This window comes from Propithecus coquereli, unplaced genomic scaffold, assembly GCF_000956105.1.
Source record: "Propithecus coquereli isolate 6110/MARCELLA unplaced genomic scaffold, Pcoq_1.0 Scaffold52, whole genome shotgun sequence".
NCBI classification, from domain to species: Eukaryota; Metazoa; Chordata; class Mammalia; order Primates; family Indriidae; genus Propithecus; species Propithecus coquereli.
Genome location: NW_012151063.1, coordinates 7,268,619 through 7,291,733, shown reverse-complemented (window position 1 = coordinate 7,291,733; position 23,115 = coordinate 7,268,619). Strand labels below are relative to the sequence as shown.

General features: G+C 43.0%; 1 protein-coding gene across 2 annotated transcripts in view; it reads right to left on the bottom strand.

The window, feature by feature from the left end:
- WWC3 (WWC family member 3) overlaps positions 1–21,337 on the bottom strand; it is a 73,560-nt gene extending 52,223 nt beyond the window's left edge. For both annotated transcript variants that reach the window (XM_012656832.1, XM_012656833.1), the window contains exons 1-4: positions 21,231–21,337; positions 18,817–19,020; positions 8,157–8,233; positions 6,991–7,070 (exon numbers count right to left, since the gene is read on the bottom strand). In XM_012656832.1, the coding sequence (XP_012512286.1) occupies positions 6,991–7,070; positions 8,157–8,233; positions 18,817–19,020; positions 21,231–21,246 (377 nt within the window). In that variant the 5' untranslated portion in view covers positions 21,247–21,337. The remainder of the gene's footprint in view (positions 1–6,990; positions 7,071–8,156; positions 8,234–18,816; positions 19,021–21,230) is intronic.
- Positions 21,338–23,115: the final 1,778 nt, after the last annotated feature.

Here is a 23,115-nt window from a genome sequence, read left to right as displayed (position 1 = left end):
ATTACGCACTGTGAAAAAAAATTCAGTGTGCAGACTCACAGTCTTTACTTTTCCACCCTCTACATTTTGCACACTTCAGGGAGGTTAAGTGACTTGTTCAAGGTCACACAGCCAGTTAAGAGGCACAGTGAGGTTCACAGCCAAGGGCCCCAACATCAGTACTTGTCCTCTTCATCACTGGGTTAGCACTACACTCAAAGTCAGGGCCTCCAACCACCCACTGTGTCAAAACCTGAAGGCCACTCACAGCCAGTCAAAGGTCATCCCAAAGTAAACTGGTGCTGTTCATGGTTTGCTTTTGAAAGAAACGAGTTGGAGAGAAAAGGAGAAAACACAGTTTCAGATGAGGAAACTAGTACCATGAAAAAGGCATTTTTGAGATGTTTACCATCAACCTCCACCTCTTACTGCCCTACAGTTTCCATATTTGTTCAATTTAAGATGTCAAGAGAATTGCACTGATAAAAATAAGAGTAAAATCACTCAACTTCTTAACCCCACATCTTGAAGAAGAGCACTGCCAGGCCTCTAAAGATATTCCATGTTAATATCACAGATTACAGCCCAAAAGAACGGAAAGTTTTATTACAAATTCTATTCTACCTTTTACATCAGCAGCTCTGGCAGAGGGCCTTGGGTGAAGCTCAGAAAGCTTCCGCTGGCTTTCTATCAACAGCAGGTCCTGTGTGGAACACCAAACCTGCCCCACGACCAAGAACAATGCTCCTTTTGTTTCCGCCCCCATTTCTGTATGTTTTACTATTATCTGAATATTGCCAGGATTTGCGCATGGGCTGTACCTTATGTGATATGTTAATGAGAGATGGTTAATCTAAGCCTGTACTAACTGTGAATGATCCCATTCTCTTTGGAAACTACTAAATCCCCTCAGACAGAAAATGCTGATTCTATTAATAATATCCAGTAATCCTTGTTCTGGCACTGAATGCTTAGAGGTGCGTAGCTGCTCTTATTGAAGGAGATAAACGGGTTTAAGTTCACTCACACCACCCCAATGGGGAAGCTAAGCAAGCATTAAAAGACTTGAGACAAAGAGGCTCACCCAGTGGCTGAGAATGTACCTGGTGGAAGCTGGTCATTGGAACATTTGGTGAACACCCCTTTCTGTGATATGCATAGCAGTAACAAGTAACAGGATTCCTTATAAAACCGAGGCCAAAACACAATAAAACACAAAACACAAGAGAGGCAATGCTGGAGGACAGTTAAGAAGAAGGTGACTGGGCCAATGTAGAGAGACCTCCCTGAGTTCCTCACAGCCCAGGCAAAGGTTCTGGCCCAGGAAAGATCTGCCCTCACTCGGAGCAACCCAGTGCCCAAGAATGAAGTGGGACCCAGTGACAGCTACCAGCAGGCAGGAGCGGCAACACCAGCCACTCCAGCACAGCACCCAGGCAGCCTCCATTCATTCTGCCTCATGCTGGGAACCATCAGGGGCCTCAGGATCAAGCTGGGAACAAGGCAAAGTCCTTGTCCTCATGAGTCAGGGAGATAGACAACAGAAAGCACTGTTAGGTCAGGCAGTGATCAGTGTTTGAAAGAAAATGAAGCCAAGTTCAGGGCTGGAGCGTCACAGAGAGAGCACCTTTTCAGACAGGATGGTTAAACAAGAGCCTCAGTGAGAGTCACTAGCCAGAGACCTACGCAGAGGAGGGAGCAGGCGCACAAGAACTGGGGGGAAAGTGCTCCAGGCAGAGGGAGCTGCAAGCATCGAGCTAAAGGCAGAGTGCCCATGGCATGCTGGGCAGTCAGCAGCATGGCTGGCCTAAGCGAAGAAGGGTGAAACCAGGGGGAAGTGAGGTTGGGCCAGGGGGCCACCTCATCTAGAGTCTGGCTTGTGTTCTGAGAGAGAAAGCCACAGGAGGGTCACAAGCAGAGGAAACATCTTAAAAGAATCCCTGTGGCTACTGCGTGAGAATGGTGAGTCATAACAGTGCTTGGCCCAGAGTAGTCACAGTAGAAGCTGGGAGAAGGATCAGGTGCCGGGTGTGGAAACATCACACCATGATGGATGGATGTACTAACAAGGCAGTCAGGGCAGTGTTCCCGCAAAGCGTCATCTGCCATTGAGCCAGTGCTCAGGGACGTGATAGGTGTCATGGCAGGAAAGGGCTTCAATGTCCCATAATCATGAGAAACTCAGGGTGAGGCAATGTTAAATGAGCTTCCTTGCTGCAGGACAACTCAGAATCTAACACAAGGAATATTCTAGATCTCCAGGAGGAAACTTGTGAGGTGAATCTGCCCACATCTATTGGTGTGCTCAGCCTGATCTCATGGATCACCCATTTTGGAAACCCTGTATACATCCTGGTTCTGAGTCCTTCCCTTTGCCTCGGGACACTAGTGATAAGTTACATTAAGGTAGCTTTTCAAAACCACCTTCAGAAACTTCAGGGCAACAGAGTCCAGCAGATCTTTCACTGGTAGGCTCAATTTTTCTGAAAATTTTAATTACTCATGGTAAAAGGTGCTCCTATTTTCTGAAGACTTTTATAAAGGGCCTCAAGAGGAATGCAAATTACAATTACACTGAGATACTATCTCTTACCTATGAGACTGGTAAAAATGTAAAAGCTTATCAACACATTCTGTTGGCAAAGCTATGGGAGAAGTGAAAACTCATATGTTAGTGGCAGGAATGCAAAACGATGCAATCCCTAGAGGGGGGAATTTGGCCATATCCAATATAGGTTGAGCATCCTTAATCCAAAAATCCAAAATCCAAAGTGATTCAAAGTCTGAAACTTTTTGAGTGCTGAAATGATGCTCAAAGGAAATGCTCACTGGAGCATTTTGGATTTCAGACTTTCAGATTAGGGATATGGCACTAGTACTTAGTATAGTGCAAATATTCCAAAATCTGAAAAAATCTAAAATCTGAAACGTTTTGGTCCCAAGCATTTTGCATAAGGTTGACTATTCCTTAATAGTCAACCTGTAATACCACAAATGCATTCACTTCTTCACCCGGCAAGCCCATTTTGAGGAACTTATCCTGAAAGATACATATGCACAACATGAGGTGAAAAACTGATGGGAAACATGATAAATGGAAGCATCAAGCCAGCAAGGCCAGAACCCACCAATAATCGTCACACCACGGAGAGACAACCAGAGAGTATGGGCTTCCTGACGGAAATAACACCAGCACCACTTCCTATAAAACATTCTTACGGAAAAAAAAATAAAAGAAAAATAAATCAAACTTGAATCAGATCAATCCTCTCAAACTAATTACACCCATTTGCACAACTAACAGAAGACAGAGGAACATGTTCAATTCACCACGTGAATTCAAGCAGCAAAACCTAACATCAGGGAAATTCTACAGGACAAGCAAATTAGTTTCTTCAACAAATAAGCTGTCATTAAAAAAAAAAAGGAGGGGAGCAGAGATTAAAAGACTTAAGAGACACATCACCCAAATGCACTGTGTAGGCCTCATCTGAATCTGGACCCAAACAACCAGAGAAATGGGAATGTTCACAGGAAACAGGATGCCTATTAAGTGGGGCATGGCCATTATAGTTATGTTTTCAAAAGGAGCCCATAACTTTAGGAGAGATATTTATAGATTAAATGTGATTCTGGGATTTGCTTCAATTAAGGCAGTGAAAGCTCAGCAGGTCGGGCAGGGTCACAGATGAACCAAGATTGGCCATTGTGTGGGTAAAATGGGGTGAGGGGTACCCCAGGGTTTCATTATACTATTCTATTTTTATGTTTGACATTTGCCATCATTAAAAGTCAACATGTATACTTTTTATATGTATCGGTATATAATACACATATATACACACACGCACACGCTCCGTCATTAACTCAGAGAATGCATCCATGGCCAGCTCCCCTCTATGACAATTAACAATGTATACAGATTTAAAATAAAATACAAAAGGTTCTTTTTTCCTCACTTGGATCCAAGCATAACGATGGATTTCCTTGCTAGCCAGGAAATTCACCAAGGTAAACAAGTCAAGTTTAAAATGTTGTAAGCGGCCAAACTCCTGGTGAGGTGCTCTGAAAAAGAATACACTGGATATTCTGGGAAGCAAGAACAGCAGAAAATCTTCTGGAGGAAAATCTAGGGCCACTGCCTTAAATTGATGTTGGTAATAAAATCAGAGAAGCGTCATGTTTATGTACAACAGCTCAAGTGCTGTCTGTACTTATAGTCAGGATTTCACAGTAAAAGTGGGATCATCACATTTTCAATGCTTAAAAAGAGTGTTTGAAATTTCTCAATAAATGATATAAATTTGCATGATCTGATCCAAACATAAAGGCCCAAGTTTCAATACCAAAAAAATAATGAGGCTGTTTTCATCTTATAGCCTGTGGAACTCAGAGAAAGGCTACTAGACTTTTTTTCATTTGCAAAGAATTTTAAGGGTGGCAGAAGTGCCCGTGTTTCGCTTCTTCCAGTGAGGCTATGTCACAGAATAAAGTAAACATGAGCAGTGACAACATAGCATCAAACAGAGTGGAGGCAACATACCTACGGGCGCCTGGGAGGCTACTGCCAGGGATAGGCCCCTCAGGACCAAGGCCAAGTGCAGGGCCTTCCTGCATGCCACTCCTCAGCCTCCCCAGGGAGGGCGGGCATCCTCAGAGCTCCGGCAGGCACCAGAAGCCTCCTCTTGGCAAGGGGCAAGTTTACAATCACTGCTCCCACGCATGGGATCTTGATAATGAAAGCAGAAAGAAAATACAAACAGCACTGGCCCTTCTGCCTTCCAGGAGCACAACTCATACTCCATTTGACTGCAGGTGTAAAGTTAGAACTCTTCCTGTACTGCCTTCTGCTTCTCGGTCTAACACACCTGGAGAAACAAGGACCGCCTTTTCCTATTCTTCAAACTGCTGCAACTGCAGAAGATGAATTTACTTCCTAGCAATGCCAAGGAAAGGGGGGGTTTCTCAGTCACTAGCACATTTTATTTTCTAGATTATTCAGTCTTAGGCTAACATTGCAATATAACCTTTGTCTTCAAATAAGGAAATGGAGTTCATAAGAATAATGGAGCTCAGGTGAAGGAACAGGCACTGGGCCCGCAATCCCGCTACAGAAGCCACAGCCAGCAGGGAAAAGTGCCAGGCATGGCTCCCCTCTGATATTCAGGGGTCCCATGCAAACCCTGACCGTTCCTGAACCCCAGTCACCTTCCTCAGAGCTGCTCCGAGTGTGAATTAAATTAACTGCAACCTCCAGCATACACAATGCCTAGCATTAAAGCTACACATTATCCACAGACACTATAGAGCAATGAGAGACAGCTATGGTGTGGCCCAATGACAGTAGGAAATCAACCTCAAAATTTAACTAGGCAGTTCTGGTCACTTTTATGACCTGTCAAATCAAGTGATTTGCTTGTGCTTGTTCCTTGCTTAAGCCACCCAGTCTACGGTATTTGTTATAGCAGCCTAAGCTGACTAAGACAATCACCATTCACAGATGAGAGAAGTAGGCGCAGAAAGTATGAAGCCCATGCCCAGCTTCAGCAAGCGAAGCCAGTGAACCAAGAGAGGGTGACTTGGGCAACAAGCAGACAATACCCTTTATTAAGAAAATGAATTCTTTCAGACCAATACTATTGCCATTTGTAAAAGAGCTTTAGTTCATTAAAATTGCTGATTTAGTATAGCTCACTAATTATAAAAAATTCATCTCTAAAGTCTTAGCGGGGCTAAAGTTCTAATTGTAAAGATGAGAACAGGAGAAAGACCTACAGACCGGACTGTCCAAAAGAACTTTCTGTGATGATAGAAATCTATCACCTGTGCTGTCAGTAGCCTCAACTGTAAGTTCTCAACTAGGGGCAAATATGTCCTTTAGGACTGTGGTCCCCAACCCCTGGGCTGTGGACCAGTACTGTTCTGTGGCCTGTTAGGAACCAGGCCGCACAGCAGGAGCAGCGGGGAGCCAGCGAAGCTTCACCTGTATTTACAGCCACTCCCGATCCCTTGCATCGCTGCCTGAGCTCCGCCTCCTGTCAGATCAGCGGCGGCATTAGATTCTCATAGGAGCGCAAACCCTACTGTAAACTGTGCATGGGAAGGATCTAGGTTGCACGCTCCTTATGAGAATCTGATGCCTGGTGATCTGAGGTGGAGCTGAGGCGGTGATGCTGGCACTGGGGAGCGGCTGCAAATATAGATTACCATTAGCAGAGAGGTTTGACTGCACGGAGACCATAATAAATCAATTGCTTGCAGACTCATATCAAAATCCTAACAGTGAGTGGCAAGTGACAATGTAATAATAATAGAAATAAAGTGTACAATAAATGTGATGGGCTTGAATCATCCCAAAACCATCCCTCCCTGCTCCCTGCCCATGGAAAAATTGTCTTCCATGAAACTGGCTCCTGGTGCCAAAAAGGTTGGGGACTGCTGCTCTAGGGGACACCTGGCAATGTATGGAAACATTTTTGGTTGTTATAATGGGGGTGGGGGTGCTACTGGCATCTAGTGGGTAAAGACCATGGATGCCGCTCAACATCCTACAGTGCACAGGACAGTTCCCCCAAGACAAAGAATGATCCAAATGTCACTAGTGCCAAGGTGGAGAAAATCTGCCCTGGCTACATGTGACTATTGAGACTAAATTTTTAGTTTTCTTTTACTTAAATTTAAATTTTAGAATAAAAAAATTCAGGAGGATAAAACCAACAAAAAACCAAATTTAGGTGTAAATAGACATAAGTGTCTTGGACCATGCAGCTATAGAAAATGTGCATAAATATAAAAATAAAGGTCTTGTTTCCCAAGTGTTTCCATTTAAAGGAATGAAGTATCATCAAGGAAAAGAGAGATTCTGATGCTTAGGACTAGGAAACAATGAGCACAAATAAAGGCATAGAAGCGAGGGTGATGAAGCTTTCAAACTGGTATCCAGGTCCCACACCGGTCAGGACAAGAGGAAATCACAGGAAAGTGCTCGGTCTGTAAGCACTGGCAACTCACTCTTGCAGGGTCTCCACCCCCTTTTCTTTGTACTGCAGTTCCTGCTTCATTTGGGTCAGCTCTCGCTTTAATCTGGAAAGCTAAAGACAAATCACATTTTTTTTCCAAAAACAAGCTGTGAAAAATTATTTCTACAGTTGTTAGTAGCTTTGTCATCTAAGTTTCTGATTGGCTTGCAATTCAGTGGATCATCCATTCTCTTCATGAATTTCCGTTCACGTACATAATCCCAGACTGCTGACAGGTTCCTACTCAAGTGTGGAACCAGTAACTATTTTTTTTTTCAAGATAATGATTTACATATTACAATTAGGAAACTTTGTGATACTTTATTCATCTTTCCTTCTACTTACTACTCGGGATCCCACATAAGAAATTCTGTTTCTGAAAGCGTGGTCTCGGACTACCTGAAACTCAACCGGGCCTGGAGTGCTTATTTAAACAGATTCTGGGACCTGCTCCAGACCGACTTCAAAACTCAGGGGGTAGGCCTGGAATCTCACACTTCAAACAAGCACCCCAGGTGTTTTCCTAGGTGCGCTAAAATTTGAGAGCCATCGCGCTAAAAGGTATACCCTCGTTCAGGGAACGAAACACCAGGAGAGGAGGAGGCTTCACTGCCAGATGTTTGCTTTGTTGCAAACAAAAGTGTCCCCCTTCCCAGACAACCAAGACAAGGCTCTGAAGAGATGAAGCAAGGTAACCCATAAATAATTCAGGCGTCTCCAGGGAAGGAGCATTGACCTTCTGGTCAAATGCCACTGTAGGAGCGATCCCTCTAGGACTAGCGAACCAGGGGAGAAAGCAGCTCCAACGCTGCCCAGGGCCACGGCAGCATCCTGCTGACATGGGGAAGCAGCCCTGTGAGACCCAGCCCTGTGGTCACTAAACCCTTCCAAATGGTTGGTGAGTCCACCCCTATGAAACATGCACAGGGATACAGGCTACTTTTTGTTAGATGAGTTAAGGTTTTAAAATAAAACTTTTTCCTCCTATTGGGAAAAAGTGGAAAATAAAACAAAATGCAATAATAATCCATGAAATAAAAAATCTTACTAAAATATGAGCATCAGGCACACTGACTACCATGAAATGAACCATGATAAGTGATGTTACACAAAAATGCATGTGGCACTTCCAGTTGTGAAAACACTGGTTTTACTCACCCTATCCCGACGACTTGCTATTTCTGCTTTAATTTGGTGTGGGTCATACTTTGTATTTGTTGAATATCCAGAGAATGCTAAACACAAAGAAGATATTTTATTTTATAATGGATCCTTTAAAATAAATACATATGCATAAGGAACTTCTGATGCACTGTATTAAATAATTAATTCTAAGTCCCAGATTTACGAGCGGGCACTGGCTCCTAAAGAATTAACATTTCACATCCTCAAATCTTCTTGATGTTTGATTTTTGCATCAGAACTTTATCATATAATCCCATATAATAAAACACATGGCTGTAGATAAATCAAAACTTGGTTTAGTTCTACTACAAAACTACTAGAGTTAAACACCCTATATATATGCAGGTATGATTATAGTACAGAAAACTGTTCTTAATATGTGAGTAGTATATGCAGTACGAACCCATTTTTACTTCCTTTTAAAAAACAGACACAGAAGTCATTGGAAAAATAGAACCAAAAAGTTAACTGTAGTTATTCTCAGTGGTTGCATTACGAATGATTTTATTTTTATTTTCTTCACATCTATATTCTCCAGTTGAACAATTTTTGACACAAGAAAAAAAATATTAAATATCTGTAAAATAAAAAAGACAACTTTCTAGTATTGTGTCAGTACTTGGCAGGCTTGAGAAAAAGCTGTGCCCCCAAGTTGTTTGTCCCATGGAAACTGGAGTGAGGCACTGCCACTTTCATTCTCACAGCTGGTTTTCGATAGATGTTTAGCTAGCTAAAAGACATCACATAGCTCAACGCTTTCTTAAACAGTGTAGTGCACATGGTTTAAACTCTTTTTATAGACATGGCATCATTTTCATGATTAGCCAATACCTAGGGGTGAATAAGACCCACAGAGCTGTTTACACACTAGGCGCAGTCAGCCAATTTCTGTCCACACAGAGAGTTGCAAGCCTTTTCCAGTGTTCCAGCAGCTGGAGCAGCGAGTGGCTGTTCCTAATTTCTACCAGCCCATCCATTTCTCTGCATTGCTTTTTCTTGATGTTTCTGTCTCCTTTCTTTAGGCTTCTGAAGCCATGGGCTTTTACACTACTGCAACTTGGCTTCCATTTTCTTCTGCAGCTGCTGGAATGTTCCTTTGTCTTCATTTGTGAATCTCCCCACACTGGTGTCATCTGCCTCCTGATTAGTGCCATTAATATCACCTGCTCAGAAGACACATCTGTAGGGCCAGCATCCTTTCTTTTACTCCTTTGGTCTGGGTACCAAAGGCTGGCTGTCATTTGGATAACTTGGGTGCCAACAATTAGAAACTAATTCAAAATCATTTCCTGATTTTATATTGGAAAAAGATGGCTCAAAGCCATCAAGTAGCTTAAACAGCAAGAGTATTTAAAACCTCAATTAGAACTACATCCAAAATTAATTTCGGCAGTCAGATCTCCCATTTTAACAACAGTTTTATGGAAAATCTATTTCTGGCCCATTGAGTTAGAATTTCAAACAACTGAATCTACTGGAAATAAATAACTAGAGGAGCTAAACGTTTGCCAACTTTATCTCAAATTTTCTTAGAATTGCAATCTCTCAAAGACAGGGAGTAAAATATTTTTAAAACAGAATTATTTCTTAAATAAGACTGCCTATTTCCAAATCCTACATCTTCCATCTTGCCTGACTCTGGTTTCATTTAACATCAGTAATGAATAGAATGAGTCTGGTGGCTCACATCAGTAATCCCAGTACTCTGGGAGGCTGAGGTGGGAGGATCACTTGAGGTCAGGAGTTCAAGCCTGTGGTGAGCTATGTTTGCACCACTGCACTCCAGCCTGGGCAACATAGTGAGACCCAGTCTCTACAAAAAATAAGAAAAATTAGCCAGGCATGGTGGTATGTGCCTGTAGTCCCAGCTACTCAGGAGGATGAGGCAGGAGGGTTGCTTCAGCCCAGGAGTTCAAGGCTGTTGAGAGCTGTGTTTGTGCCACTGAACTCCAGCCTGGGCAATAGAGTGAGACCCTGTCTCTAAAAAAATAAGCAAATAAATAAATAAATAAGATCAGTAATGAAAGCAACATCTCAAACAATGCCCTTAAGAAGCACAAATCATTTAAGAAAATCTCCACATTAAACTCCTGGGACTGAAGTTTCCCAGACCTGAGCTTAAAAGGCCTCCCACTTGGGATGGAGAGAATATGCCACTGAGGCTATGAGCCTGGGGCTTGTTGACTCCTGGCTCACAACACCGTAACACGTGTGTCAACTTGTCAACTTGCAGTGGGAGAAAGACAATGCCAAGTTATCACCTGGGATCTTTCCCATTAACAGTAGAAAGCAACCCCACCACCAAAATTCAACAAAGTTAACTGCAATGTTAAACATCAGTAACAATGACCTGAAATCACCACCATCACAATTTTTCTGTCTGTGCAATTTCATAGGAAAAATTAGTGAAGAGACTTGAAATATACACAGGAGGTGTAGTGGATACTGTCAGACATCTATGTACACAGCAACCTTTCTCCCATTTCTCCTCCTTAACTAATAGAACCCCGATGTTGTCGATTAGCCATCTCTCCACCAGGAGACTTGGCGTGTACCCACTCCTAGACGGGGAAGCTGATAAACCAATGACACCACCTAGCCACCAAATCTGCCTATGAGGGACTCCACCCCACCTCCAGAGGCCTCTGTTATGTGACAGTGAATTTCCTTATTGTCTAAGCCTATGGGATTTAGTTTTCTCTGTTACAGGTGAAATCATCCAAAATGATAAAATAGGTTTTACTTCTATTGATCCCATTCGCGTTACCTTTGCTATGGTCTCTATGAAATTCCAGGACTGAAGCCGGGCATGCCAGTAATCCTAGCACTTTAGAAGGCTGAGGTGGGAGGATGGCTTGAGGCCAAGAGTTTGAGACCAGGCTGGGCAATATAGCAAGACCCCATATCTACAAAAAATAGAAAAATTAGCCAGGCATGGTGCCGTGCCTGTATTCCCAGCTACTTGGAAGGCTGAGGTGGGAGGATCACTCGAGCCCAGTTGTTTGAGGTTGCAGTGAGTTATGATGATGCCACTGCACTCTAGCCTGGGTGACAGAGCAAGACCCTGTCTCAAAAAAAAAAAAAAAAATTCCAAGACTGGGATGAAGGAAAAGCCCACTCAAGTACCTAAGACAGTGAATACATTTTATCTTCAAATGCTCAGGAGAGTTGTGAACACTGGCATCACTTTTAATAATATAATTTAATTTATAAATAAAATTCTCAGTTCCTTCTATCTGTCCGTAAGTCTAACAGAACCATTTACAGAGTCCTCCAGACTCCATTTTTAATAGCACGCACTCCATTACATTTAGAAAAAGAAATATCTTCCTCTATTAAGACAAGTCTTCAATCTCAAGGTTTATGATAAAGACCAGACTTTCAGCTCTGAAGCTTTCTTCTCTCTTGAAGAGTTGTGTGGGCAGAGCTATTAAATAGTTTAGAGTCTGCTTAGCATATAATGCTGCTTCAGATGATATAATAACAAGGTTGCAGCTTAGCTGGGCCACAGCAATGTAAATTATTAAACCTTGCTATTATAGGGTGCCTTTCACATTTATTTCATCTATTCTCATAAAATCTTTGTGAAGGCGAGATGACGCTTATGTTTCCTTGCCCATTTTATAAATTAAAAGACAGTACGTAGTGACTTGACTGACATTATGCCATCATTCATAGAGGGATTTGTGTCTAAAATTTGGGCTCCTGTAGGTCAGCTGCCCAAGATCCTTTAATCAGACTAGCTTTCCCTACGTAAGAAGGAAAGATCCTCCAGCTCCCCAAGGCCCATCGCCCAACAAGTGAACTTGACCTATGTATTTAGCACTCAAAATGCTGCAAACCCTAGTACTTATTCTGGACTTCAATTTTATGTGTTATTGAAAAGGAGAAACATGTGTCTGTGTGCCTGTCCCTGTCTATCTCATGTACAGGCTTCCTCTGAGCTGTGGGAACCTAACGTCACCCCAGGGAGATGACATGCTTTAAAAGACCAGCAGTCCTACTCCAAAGACGTGCCGTGGGGCAGATTGCTCCTTAGGACTGGGTGTCTGCCTCCAGGGAACAGCGCTGTTGGGAGTTGCTCAAGGAAGGCAAGGAGGACTCTGGGAGAAAGGCCGGCAAGCCCCAACAGATTCCAGGGTGACAGGAGAGGCATATATATGAACAACTACGGCCAGCAAAGGGAAGGTGATTTTTTTTTTTTAAGGCACTATGAGCAAGGGAAAAAAAAAAAAACCATCAAATAAGGCCACTTGGGGGTGATCTACAGAAATAACACAAGATGCCACCAAATCCTAACCAATTATTTTCTCTCCGGGACAGATTAGGGGATTATTTCTCAGGAAACACGCATCTTCTGCTACAACCTTCAAGATTGAGGCTTGTTGAGTAATACTCGTTTAAAATGCTACCTGATCCATTTTTCTCCTGCCTGCTCCAACACGCTTGCGTGAAAGAAAACAAAAGACTGAATGGAATGCCTGTAGCCCTTCTGCTAACCAAGAGAGCAGATGAGAAACCCCTCAACAGAGTACCAATGGAAGACAGTCTTTGTGGGATGGGCTTGGAGCCTCAGAAAGAATGTTGGCAGGACTGCTGGCTGATAAGGTCAAGCTTTACCACCACCTAACCCAAGAATTTAGGATGGGCCAGCAAATTCTCACCAGATAAGGATGACTCTTTTTCCCAGCCACCCAAAGAGACTTTCAGTATAGACTTCCGGTAGCTCCTAAGAGCCAGATAACAAAGTCTTAGTTCTGTGGCTACCAGGGCCATTCTCAGTTAATCTAGACCAGTGGATCTTAACCCTGGGAATCACTTGGGGAGCTTAAAAAAACAAAAACCATGCCTGGCCCCACCCAAGGCCCATTATATCAAAATCTCTTGAGGTGGGGCCCAACCAGCAGTTTTTTAAAGGCCTCCAGGAGATTCTAACTTGCAGCTAGGTTGAGAACCACTGCTATAGACCAGAGGTTGGCTAATTTTTTCTATAATAGGCCAGATAGCAAATATTTCTGGCTCTGTGGACCATACGGTCTGTCTCAAATACTCAATTCTGCTGTTGCAGCTGCCATAGACAAAGGTAAGTGAATGGGCGTGGTTGTGTTCCAATAAAACTTCATTTACAAACACCCACAATGGACAGGAGTCAGCCTGTGGGCCTAACATAGTTTGCAGACCTGTGGTTTAAACTATAATTCTACCCCATGCAAGAATTTCTTCCAAAAGATCCTGCAAATGGTCATGTAGTTCATCTGAATGCATCCGGGGAGTTTCTCAGGAAGGATGAAGGAGTAACTCCAGAAAAAAATGAATGTATCCAGTGTTAAAAGGAAGGCAAATAGAATAACATGTTGCAATGAAGAAAGCAGGAGAAAACTCTACAAAATGTAGCTATAGGAAAAGTACAGGGTATATCTCAAAATGAGTCCATTGTCGAGTAGTTTCACCCCAGCAGTGTACAAAGCATAATAAAAGGACTGGGCACCAGGCAGCTAGCTCAGAAGCTCACAGAATTAAGCAGAGTTGAGTTCCTAGGCTCATGGAGACACATGTGCTTGAATTCGGCAAAGCATCTGAATTTGCTTTAGACAGGGATAAAAAAGGTCAAGACCTGGATATTCTTAGATACCAGATGGCCCAATATTGACACAAAATCTTTCCTCTCCAATGAATGGAGTTTTATTCGGGTGATTTTCATAGCTCGGGGGAAATGTGTGAAGGGTGTGGGCCAGATGCACTTCCCCTCCTCCTGCCCTCCCCCATACCCTTCACCAACGTTAGAAATGGCTGTTCTAGTTAGTTCCTTCTTTTACCATTATTGCCTCGTCTTTCCTTTTCATCACCCATTAGAGATAAATTATGTCCCCAACACTTAGTATATGCCAACAGCAGGTGCTAAATAAATATCTGTAGAAAAGTAAATGAATAGTGACCCTACCTGGGCCACAGGAAAGTCAAGAAATAGAAAGCGGTCTGCCTTCCACTGGCCCCCATTATTGCTGCAAAATTGCCAGACAACTTGTCAGTTTATAACTGGTCTTGATTTTTAGATAACCTAAAAATTGAGGGGGAGGGGAGGGCAAGGGGTTCCAAAGATACGATCAGCTCTTCTGAGCTGCCTCTTCCATCTCTGGGAAATAGTACAGAGTACTGAAGGCCACCAACACAAATAGATCTGGGTTCAAATCCAAATTCTATCATTTACTGGGTATGTAACCTTGAAGAATATCATTTAGCTTCTCCAATATTTGATTTCTCATGTGAACAATGAAGAGAACAGCACCTGCTTGACAACATGGTGATTATAACAATTCATATGAACTATGAGCTCACTGAATACTGGTACCTTTCACTTCAAGTCATTACCAATGAAGGAAATAGTGGGAAATAAGTCCAGATGTTGTTCTGTTCCCAGTACCAGAAAAAGGAGACACTTCCCTGCTTTAGATGACTAGCACTGAGAGAGATCTGGGTGGGGCGAAACCCATGTGGCTAAGTGAGGCTCAGGTGTGCTATGGATACTGCCACCAGCAGCTCCCAGCATGGGCCCAGCCCCTCTGGTGTGGCTGTACAAGCCATCTGTTAGATCACGGTGACTCAAGCCAACAGAATCGCTGTATTAAACTTTATCCTGTGGCCAGAAAGAATTCATCTGAGTCAATTCTAGCAGGGTTTTCCTCATTGTAATTAGTAGTTCAGGATAAATGGCAGATTGAAAGAGCTTGGTGGAAGCCCCAGGGACAGCAGCAAGTTGATAAACCACTTGGATAGACTCCTAGATTCCATTCATAGTTGGCTTTTTGCCTGATGAGCTGATAGGCCCTGGGAAGATCCAGTGGCATGTCCAGCCCTTTTGTGAAAACAGGCCCAATTCTAGCCTTGAAGGCAACCCTCACAAGTGGAAAAAGAGACTGTATCTACATAGAGACTTCTAGAAGGACAGAAAATGGAATCTGGTGAGCACATTAGAATCTTACGTCAACACCACAGTCATCCCCTTCCCTCTACTGAAGAAAAAGACACCACTTCAAAGAGAGCATCTTGAGTATTTCTTTTTAATGGGCATTAATCAAATTCCATGGGGCACAGGAAGGAATGTAATTGAGCAGAATTCCCTGTTTTCCCAAATGTTGCAGGAGTGAAAAGCCCATGGAAATACAAAACCTGATCCCATGGGATGTCCCAGCTCTAAAGGACTTCAGGTACCAAGTACCTTTAACTCACAGGCTTGGCACTGGATTGGGGTTCCCCCCTTGCTCACCCTCAGGCTGGGTGTGGAATTGGACAAGATGTCCTAAGGTCCCCCTATGTCTGCATCTTCAAAGGCATACAGTCCAGAGTCCCCATGGTTATAGCAACTGAAGTCCTGTTTGCATTGGTAGCAACCAGTACATAATACACACTTTCTCTAGACTCGATTTTTCTTTTCAATCACTGGCAAGAAAGTTCCTCCCAAGTTTTTCTGATACGTACTTCTTCCGTTTCATTATTTGGAAGATTGATTTGAGAACCTCTTTGGAGACCTACCCAAACCAGAGCATGTAACAGATAAAGCACCTCAAGGCTACTGGAAAGAAACACACTATTAGGTCGAATCATAACAAACTGCCAGGCACTGGGGCAGGAGAGGGGTAAAAAAAATAAAATAAAATAACAAACTGCCAATATTCAGACTTTTTTTAGCTACAAAAATGACAAGTTTATATGGGTCAACCTAGCTTCTTCAAGGAGCTTTCTGAAAGATTTAGACTTGCTGACTAATATGATCTCAGAACCAGTTATAAGCCAATGCTTCAGCTAGGGGTGACCTGGATGCATCAAGCCTATGGGCTTCCGGTCCTATAAGATCACCAAGAAAGACCATATTCTGAGCCATCAAAGTCATCTCAGTCAACTTCAAAAGATTAAAATTTTACAAAATATAGTCTCTAACCACAATGGAACTAAATTAAAAATCAATAACAACATGATATCTTTCAAAATTCCCAGTAACTTACTTCTACAGAATCCATGGGTCAAAAAATAAACCACAAAGGAAATGAAAAAATATTTTGAACTGAATGAAGATGAAAATACAGCAAACTAAAATTTGTGGGATGCAGTTAAAGTAGTACCTAGAGCTGAATCCATACCTTTAATGGCTGTAGGAGAAAGTTAAGAAAGGTCCAAAATCAGTGATCTAAGTTTATACTTTAGGAAGCTAGAAAAGGAAGAACAAATTAAAGCCAAACTAAGTAGAAGGAAGGAAATAATAAAGAAGAGAAACCAATAAAATAGAAAACAGATAAGAAATTAGGGAGGGCAAAAGTCAGTTTGTTGATAAATAAAATCAATAAAAGTTTACCTATAATGGTCAAGAAAAAAAGAGAAAAGACACAAATTATTAATATCAGGAATTAAAGAGAGGATACCACCTCAGACCCTACAGACATTAAAAGCATAATAAGAATTCTACGAAGAACTTTATAGACATGACAACTTAGATCACGGGTTGGCAAAACCTCTATGGGCCAAATCTAGCTTGTTACCTGTTTTTATGCTTTTATTGGAACACAGCCACACACATTTGTCTACGTATTGTCTCTGACTGCTTTTGCACAATAACCCCAAGGTTGAATAGCTGTGACTGAGATCGTATGGCCTACAAAGTCTAAAGTATTTACTAGCTGCCCCTTTATAGAAAAGTTTGCCAACTTTAAGATTAGAGGAAATAGACAAATTCTTTGAAACACAGAAACACCCAAACTGATTCAAGAAGAAATAAAACATCTGACTAGCTCTGTATCTATTAAAGGTACTGAATTTGTAGTTAAAGACATTCCCACAGAGAACTCCAGGTCCAGGTGGCTTTTCTGGTGAATTCTATCAAACAGTTAAGAATGCATTAATCCTATTAATAATCCTACACAAACTCTTTCAGAAAAGAGAAGAGTAGGGAACACTTCCCAATTCATTCCATGAGGCCAGTATTACCCAGATACCTAAACCAAAGACATTATAAGAAAACTGTGGAGATAAGAAACTAGGCTCTAAAAATCAGCACTGAGCTGACCTATCACATTCTGATGGAAAGGTAAAAAAAAAAGAACTAGTATGTACCCATATCTGAAGAATATGAGATAAGATGACTTGCAAGATGACATGAAACCTGAGTCCCCTCTTCCCTTAAGGCACATGGTAATAGAAATATCTTAAATTCCTATTGCAGAGGGTAAACCCCACTGCTGTCTACAGCTTCTACGGCTTCTTCACCTTCAACAGTAGCTGCAGTAAGACAGAGCACAAGACGTAGGCCCCTTGGCCATAACTACATTCTGACTTGCAACACAGAACAAAGAGCTATGGCTAGGTCTTTAATGTTTGCCCTGGTAACATGGCAGTAATGTCACAGGAAAGTTCCCCCATGGCTCTAATAGACTTACATTTTTTTGTTTTTGTTGTGTTTTGTTTTTTAAGACAGAATCTTACTCTGTTGACCAGGCTAGAGTGCCATGGCGTCAGCCTAGCTCACAGCAACCTCAAACTCCTGGGCTCAAGCCATCCTCCTGCCTCACCTCCCAAGTAGCTGGAACTACAGGCGTGTGCCACCATGCCCGGCTAATTTTTTCTATTTTTTTTTTAGTAGAGAAGGGGTCTCACTCTTGCCCAGGCTGGTCTCAAACTCCTGAGCTCCAGCAATCCTCCCGTCTTGGCCTCCCAAAGTGCTAGGATTGTAGGCGTGAGAGCCACTGCACCAGGCCTAGACTTAGGTTTTTATAAAGTACAATCTAGTAGTACCAACTTCATACATTCTCTCCAAGCTCACTAGCACCCAGGCCAGTGGTGGCCATGCAGGTCTGCTGGGAAAGAACTGGCTCAAGCAGTGGCCGGCTGTGTCTGTAGCAAAATGCTTTGACTTCTGAGACCAGACCTGGTTCCTTTAATATCTGAGCATTTGATGAGTACTAATGAAATGGAAGCCCACTCTGGCAGCCTCCAAAACCAAGGAAGGGTCCCTTTGGGGAAGAGCAGTAGACAGTCATCTTACTTGAAGGGCATAAAGAGAGTCCCCTGACTCTCTGGGTTATACTGCATTCCTCCTTCAGGGTACTGCCCAATAAAGCCTAAAGCCCAAGAAAGGTCTCTACAAAGAGACTGGTACTTGACAAGATCGAAGGTTCCTGAGTTTCTCCACCCAGGATTCACGAAACCACCGTGCGGATTTCCCAAGAGATCATCCCAGACAAGCAGCATTAACTGCAGAGATCTCTAATGGAAGCCCTCTTCAAAACTAACAAACTTGACACAGGAGGTTGCTTAATGTCACTACCTGCAATTTTATATGTTGGCTTATTTTTTTTTTACCTTCCCTACCTGAATGTGAGCTCCATGAGGCCAGGGACCTTTCCTTTCTTAGTCACCGCCATATCCCAGTGCCTGGGCACAAAGTAGGCACTTGATAAATCTTCGCTACAGGAGTGGCTACCAGATGCCCATCTCACTCTGGTACAGAACACTCATTGCCTAACAGTATGCCATTAGAACCTTCACGAAGCTGTCCTGCCCAAGGAAAGTTCAGCATTTGCAGACAGCCTACCACAGAGATGGCTTTTAAAGTCACACGCTAACTGAAGGAGACAAGTCAACTCACAGCTGGCGTAGGAGCGGCTGTCATCCTCACACATTTTGTGCAGCTGCTGGTATTCCTCCTGAGCCAGCTCGAACCGCTGCTGCTTGATCTGGTAGATTTCTTTCTTGGCATTGAGAGCCTCCTGGGCTACAATTAAATATTCCTTCAACATGCGCTCCTGCTCTCGCCTCCACTGCTCTCGGGGGTCCTCAATCTGGGTAAGCTCTGAAATTAAAAGGGCAAGAACACAAGTGACTTAAAAGTAAAATCTTTAGGTTGACCAATAGTCATGCATATTAGCCAATATGAAAATTAATTAATTACCAGGATGCACATTAGGCAAGATTCTACATCATGAACCTTTCCAAAGTATGGAACACCTTCTATTTATATATCTACAGTTGAGAAGAAAACTCTACAGAGATGAAATAGTCCACTGGAGGAGAGAAGACAACACATGACTATTTTGTCACCAATAAAGACCACACTTTAAGTGCTGGAGATGAACCCAAATGAGCTTGGAACCGTCACACGGATAGCTACTTACAGCCATCTTCTCACTGACTCTGTGCACGTGGGCCGCTATGAACCGCTATGAACTGCCACCTCCCTGCCGGGCCACCTCCCTGCCAGGCCATGCAGTCTTTGCTCACTCCTCACTGGCATCCTCTCCTCTCACCTGGCTTCCCCACATCCTGCTCCTGCTTTCTCCCTCTCCAGCTCTCTTGCCTACCTCCAGCTCCAACCTTTAATCCAGCCCCAGCCCAGCAGGCCTTCTAGAAGGTTGTGTATGAAGATGCCTGTGCCACTCAGTAAGCATCCCTACCACCTGGCCCTGGGAAGGATGAAGCCTGGTGATGACACCATGGTGCAGGTGTGCCCAGGCCGATAATACAGCAGCCCTGAGCAGCAAGTGGCTCTCATGTGTCCAGAGCTGTCCCCTGGGCCATTACCTAGGAAGCCAAGCCCCAGATGGCCACACTTACCCAAACATACTGATGCAAGCTGCTGGGCCAGCAGAGGGTCACCTGGTGAGCTGGAGCCCCTCGGCTTCTCTTCTGCCAGGCACCCACCCTGTCCAATAGGTGGTGGATCCACCCTGAAGCTCTCCTACCCCTTGGATACCTGCCTGGGAGGGCAGCGGGCAAGGACGGTACCCATGCCCCGTCTCCAATCTCCACCACCTAGTCTTTGGCTAACAGCTGCAATCGCACGCAAGGCTGGGCGCAGGCATCAGAAATCCCACTGCCCTGAGATCTGAGGCAGGAAGACTCAAAAACTCGAAAGGTTGCCGGCAACTGACAATGCAGGAATCAGCCCTGAAGATACCAACCTGGGTCACTTACACTAAGGGACACAAGAAGCCACAGGACCAGCACATAGAAAGAGCTTCAAAACCACTCAGGTAGGGAGTATCACACCTCTTGAGACCCCCAGCCTCCCCGCACTTAATAAATCGAAGGGCAGAGAGTAAACCAAGGGGAGTCATGCTTTATGTCCCCAGTCGTTAAATGACAATGACAAAAACACTGAGGGAAGCTAGAATGAAAACAGGAGGGAGTGAGAAATGGATCCCTGGCTGAGACCCGATCCAGGAAGGCTGGGGAAGAGGCAGAAAGCCAAGAGTGAGGGGCGGAGAACACATCTAGAATAAAACAGGGCCTCAGAATCAGGAGTCCCCCACCTCAGCACTACTGACACTTGGGGTCAGCTCATTCGCTGTTGGGGAGGAGGGGGCTGTCCTGTGCCGTGCAGGATGTTTAGCAGCACCCCTGGGCTCCACGCACTGGACGCCAAGATCACCTCTCCCAGGCACAGCCATCAAAGAAATAGTCTCCAGACATTACCAAGTGTCCCCGAGGGGCAAAATCAACCCAGGTTGAGAACCACTGCTCCAGACAGTCCCACAAAGGAAGCTGGCATGGTCAAATATCCATTATTTTAGCTATAATCTTTATGCCATTTCCTCCCTTCACACACACACATACACACACACACACACACACAAAAGACGAAAAAGGTTTGGTGTGTTAAAGTTACATGTATAAGAAAAAATGAAGTTAAGGTAACCACGTGGGCACTTATTGTTCCAAGAATGTGTAAGTTCCATTTGCAATAAACAACTTTTTCATTATGAGAGGTATTTCTATTTCGACTGCGAGGGGAATTTATTCATTATATTAGATATTAAAAACCCTTCATCAAACATATTACATGCAGTCCTCAGCAAGACATAAGCAAAGCACAGCTCCGTAACTGCTTCCCTTTTTAAAGAACTCAGCTAATGAAAACTTCAGATTACATTTATAAACCTCAGTTTAATGCTTCATTGGCCATTAATGACTGTTTCAGTCTACACGAAGCTTTTACCGTCTTTGAGATTCAACATGAAAACTCATTCACATATAATGCCACAAATTTGGCACTCTACTTACTATTTATGTGGTCCATGTAATAAATTCCAATTTGTTTATCATACACAGTTTCCCATCCTAAAGGAAGTTCGTCCCCAACACAGTCGGCAAAGGTCAATGGCTTTGTTATCCTGCAAAATAAAATTATGAAAACAAATTTGAACATCAGGTCAGTGTAAGTTTGTTGACTCTAGAATTAGGTTTTAATAAAAGAGTATACATTATCTTATCTAATTGACTGTTTTTGCCCCAATTATTTGGTTGGAAAATTAATTCACCAGCTTTGCCTAAATAATAATAATCAATAGCTATACTAGTACACTCAAAATTAAAAGCATTGCTATCTCCAAGTGCAAACTGAAATACCAGCCAAAATAGATATTCACAGTTACTAACAAAACAGGAAAAACAAGCATCTTCTTCCAAGCAGTCCGTTTAATGAGGTGATGACAATGGAATGCAGCTCTTCCAGAACAATGGGAGAGCACCTGTGCTCTGTTCTTCCCTGAGAACCGTCCCCCACTCGCAACTTTCAGTTTCCACACATTACACATAAACACCAGCTTAAATCCATATAAAGTGCATTTATAATATTTTCATCTACCAGTGGTCATAAGTTAATTAAACATCTACCATTGACCAAATGCAAAGAGCCATGCAAGGAAACAATACAATGAGATCCCTACTAAATACTTCCTGTATTCCTTACAGAGTAGGAATCAGAAATTTCAAAGGGTCCTTTTTTGGTTTTCAGGAGAACAACAACAAAAGCACTTTGTCTATAGGTGTCTCTCCTTGAAGGAAATCTGATTAAGGAAACCTGGGCTGGACAGGAGAGAGAAAGTAAAGGGTTTTCAGATTCTGTAAGTAGTCCTCCCCTCCCCCATCCCACCATCACACTGCTGACAAGACAGTGTCAGGACAGCAGCTGGCGTGTAAAATGGGACACGCCTATAATTGTCTGAGTCTGGGCAGCTATCTCTTGGGTTGCCCCTATAAATGCACACTGACTGGTATGCATGGGAATCTGATAACCTAAATTTCACTAACTCAATCCTCCCACTTCTGTTCAAGTCCCCGGCCCCAAGAAAGTGAGACACAACCACAACCAAGCCCCATGAGACCAGTATGAATTCTGAACATGTGATTTCCCCAAACTGGTTGGACAACAAGGCTGTCTCTGCCAGTAGCAGTTAGAAACTGGTAAACACCACCAGAATGACACTGATTTTACTCTTCTTCATTTAATCTTCATTTTAAACATACGGTTTTAAGAAGTTAGAGCCAATATGAAAACAGAAATATGTAGAAGGTGAAATATGCTGCAGATATCCTTCCAGACATAGTGCACTCAAGAAATCACAACACAAGATGAACCTATTACACACTGTCTCATGCCACAACACTGATGTCTGCAGTGTGATTCCTTTACCAGTAGGGAATGGTATGCCCATGGCATGGTTCCAAGTCAAGCAGGTAAAGGCAGGGTGTTTTGCATGACTGAAGGCCTGAATGGGACCAAACCAAAAACAATCCTACTTTAAGACAAATTGAGTCCTGAGCATAACGCTGCTATTTTATCATAATACGAAAAGCAAATAAGCCTAGAGAAAAATGCCCAAATGCAGGCACATTCTAAGCACATTTACATACATGATCTCATTCAATCAACAAATACAGGTGGGAAACCCATCCTTATAGCACCGCTGAGCCCGATCCACTTATTTTACAATTCAGAACTGTTATAAAATTATTAAAAGTTCACATTTTTCCATTTTCTCTCTAAAAAGTAACCAGGTTATCCTAATAGCACTTCTATACTACTTGCTCAAAAAATAAACTGACTGATACTTCTACCATTTTGGTGAGTTTTATTTTAGCTTTATGTAGAATCCATATGTCTCAT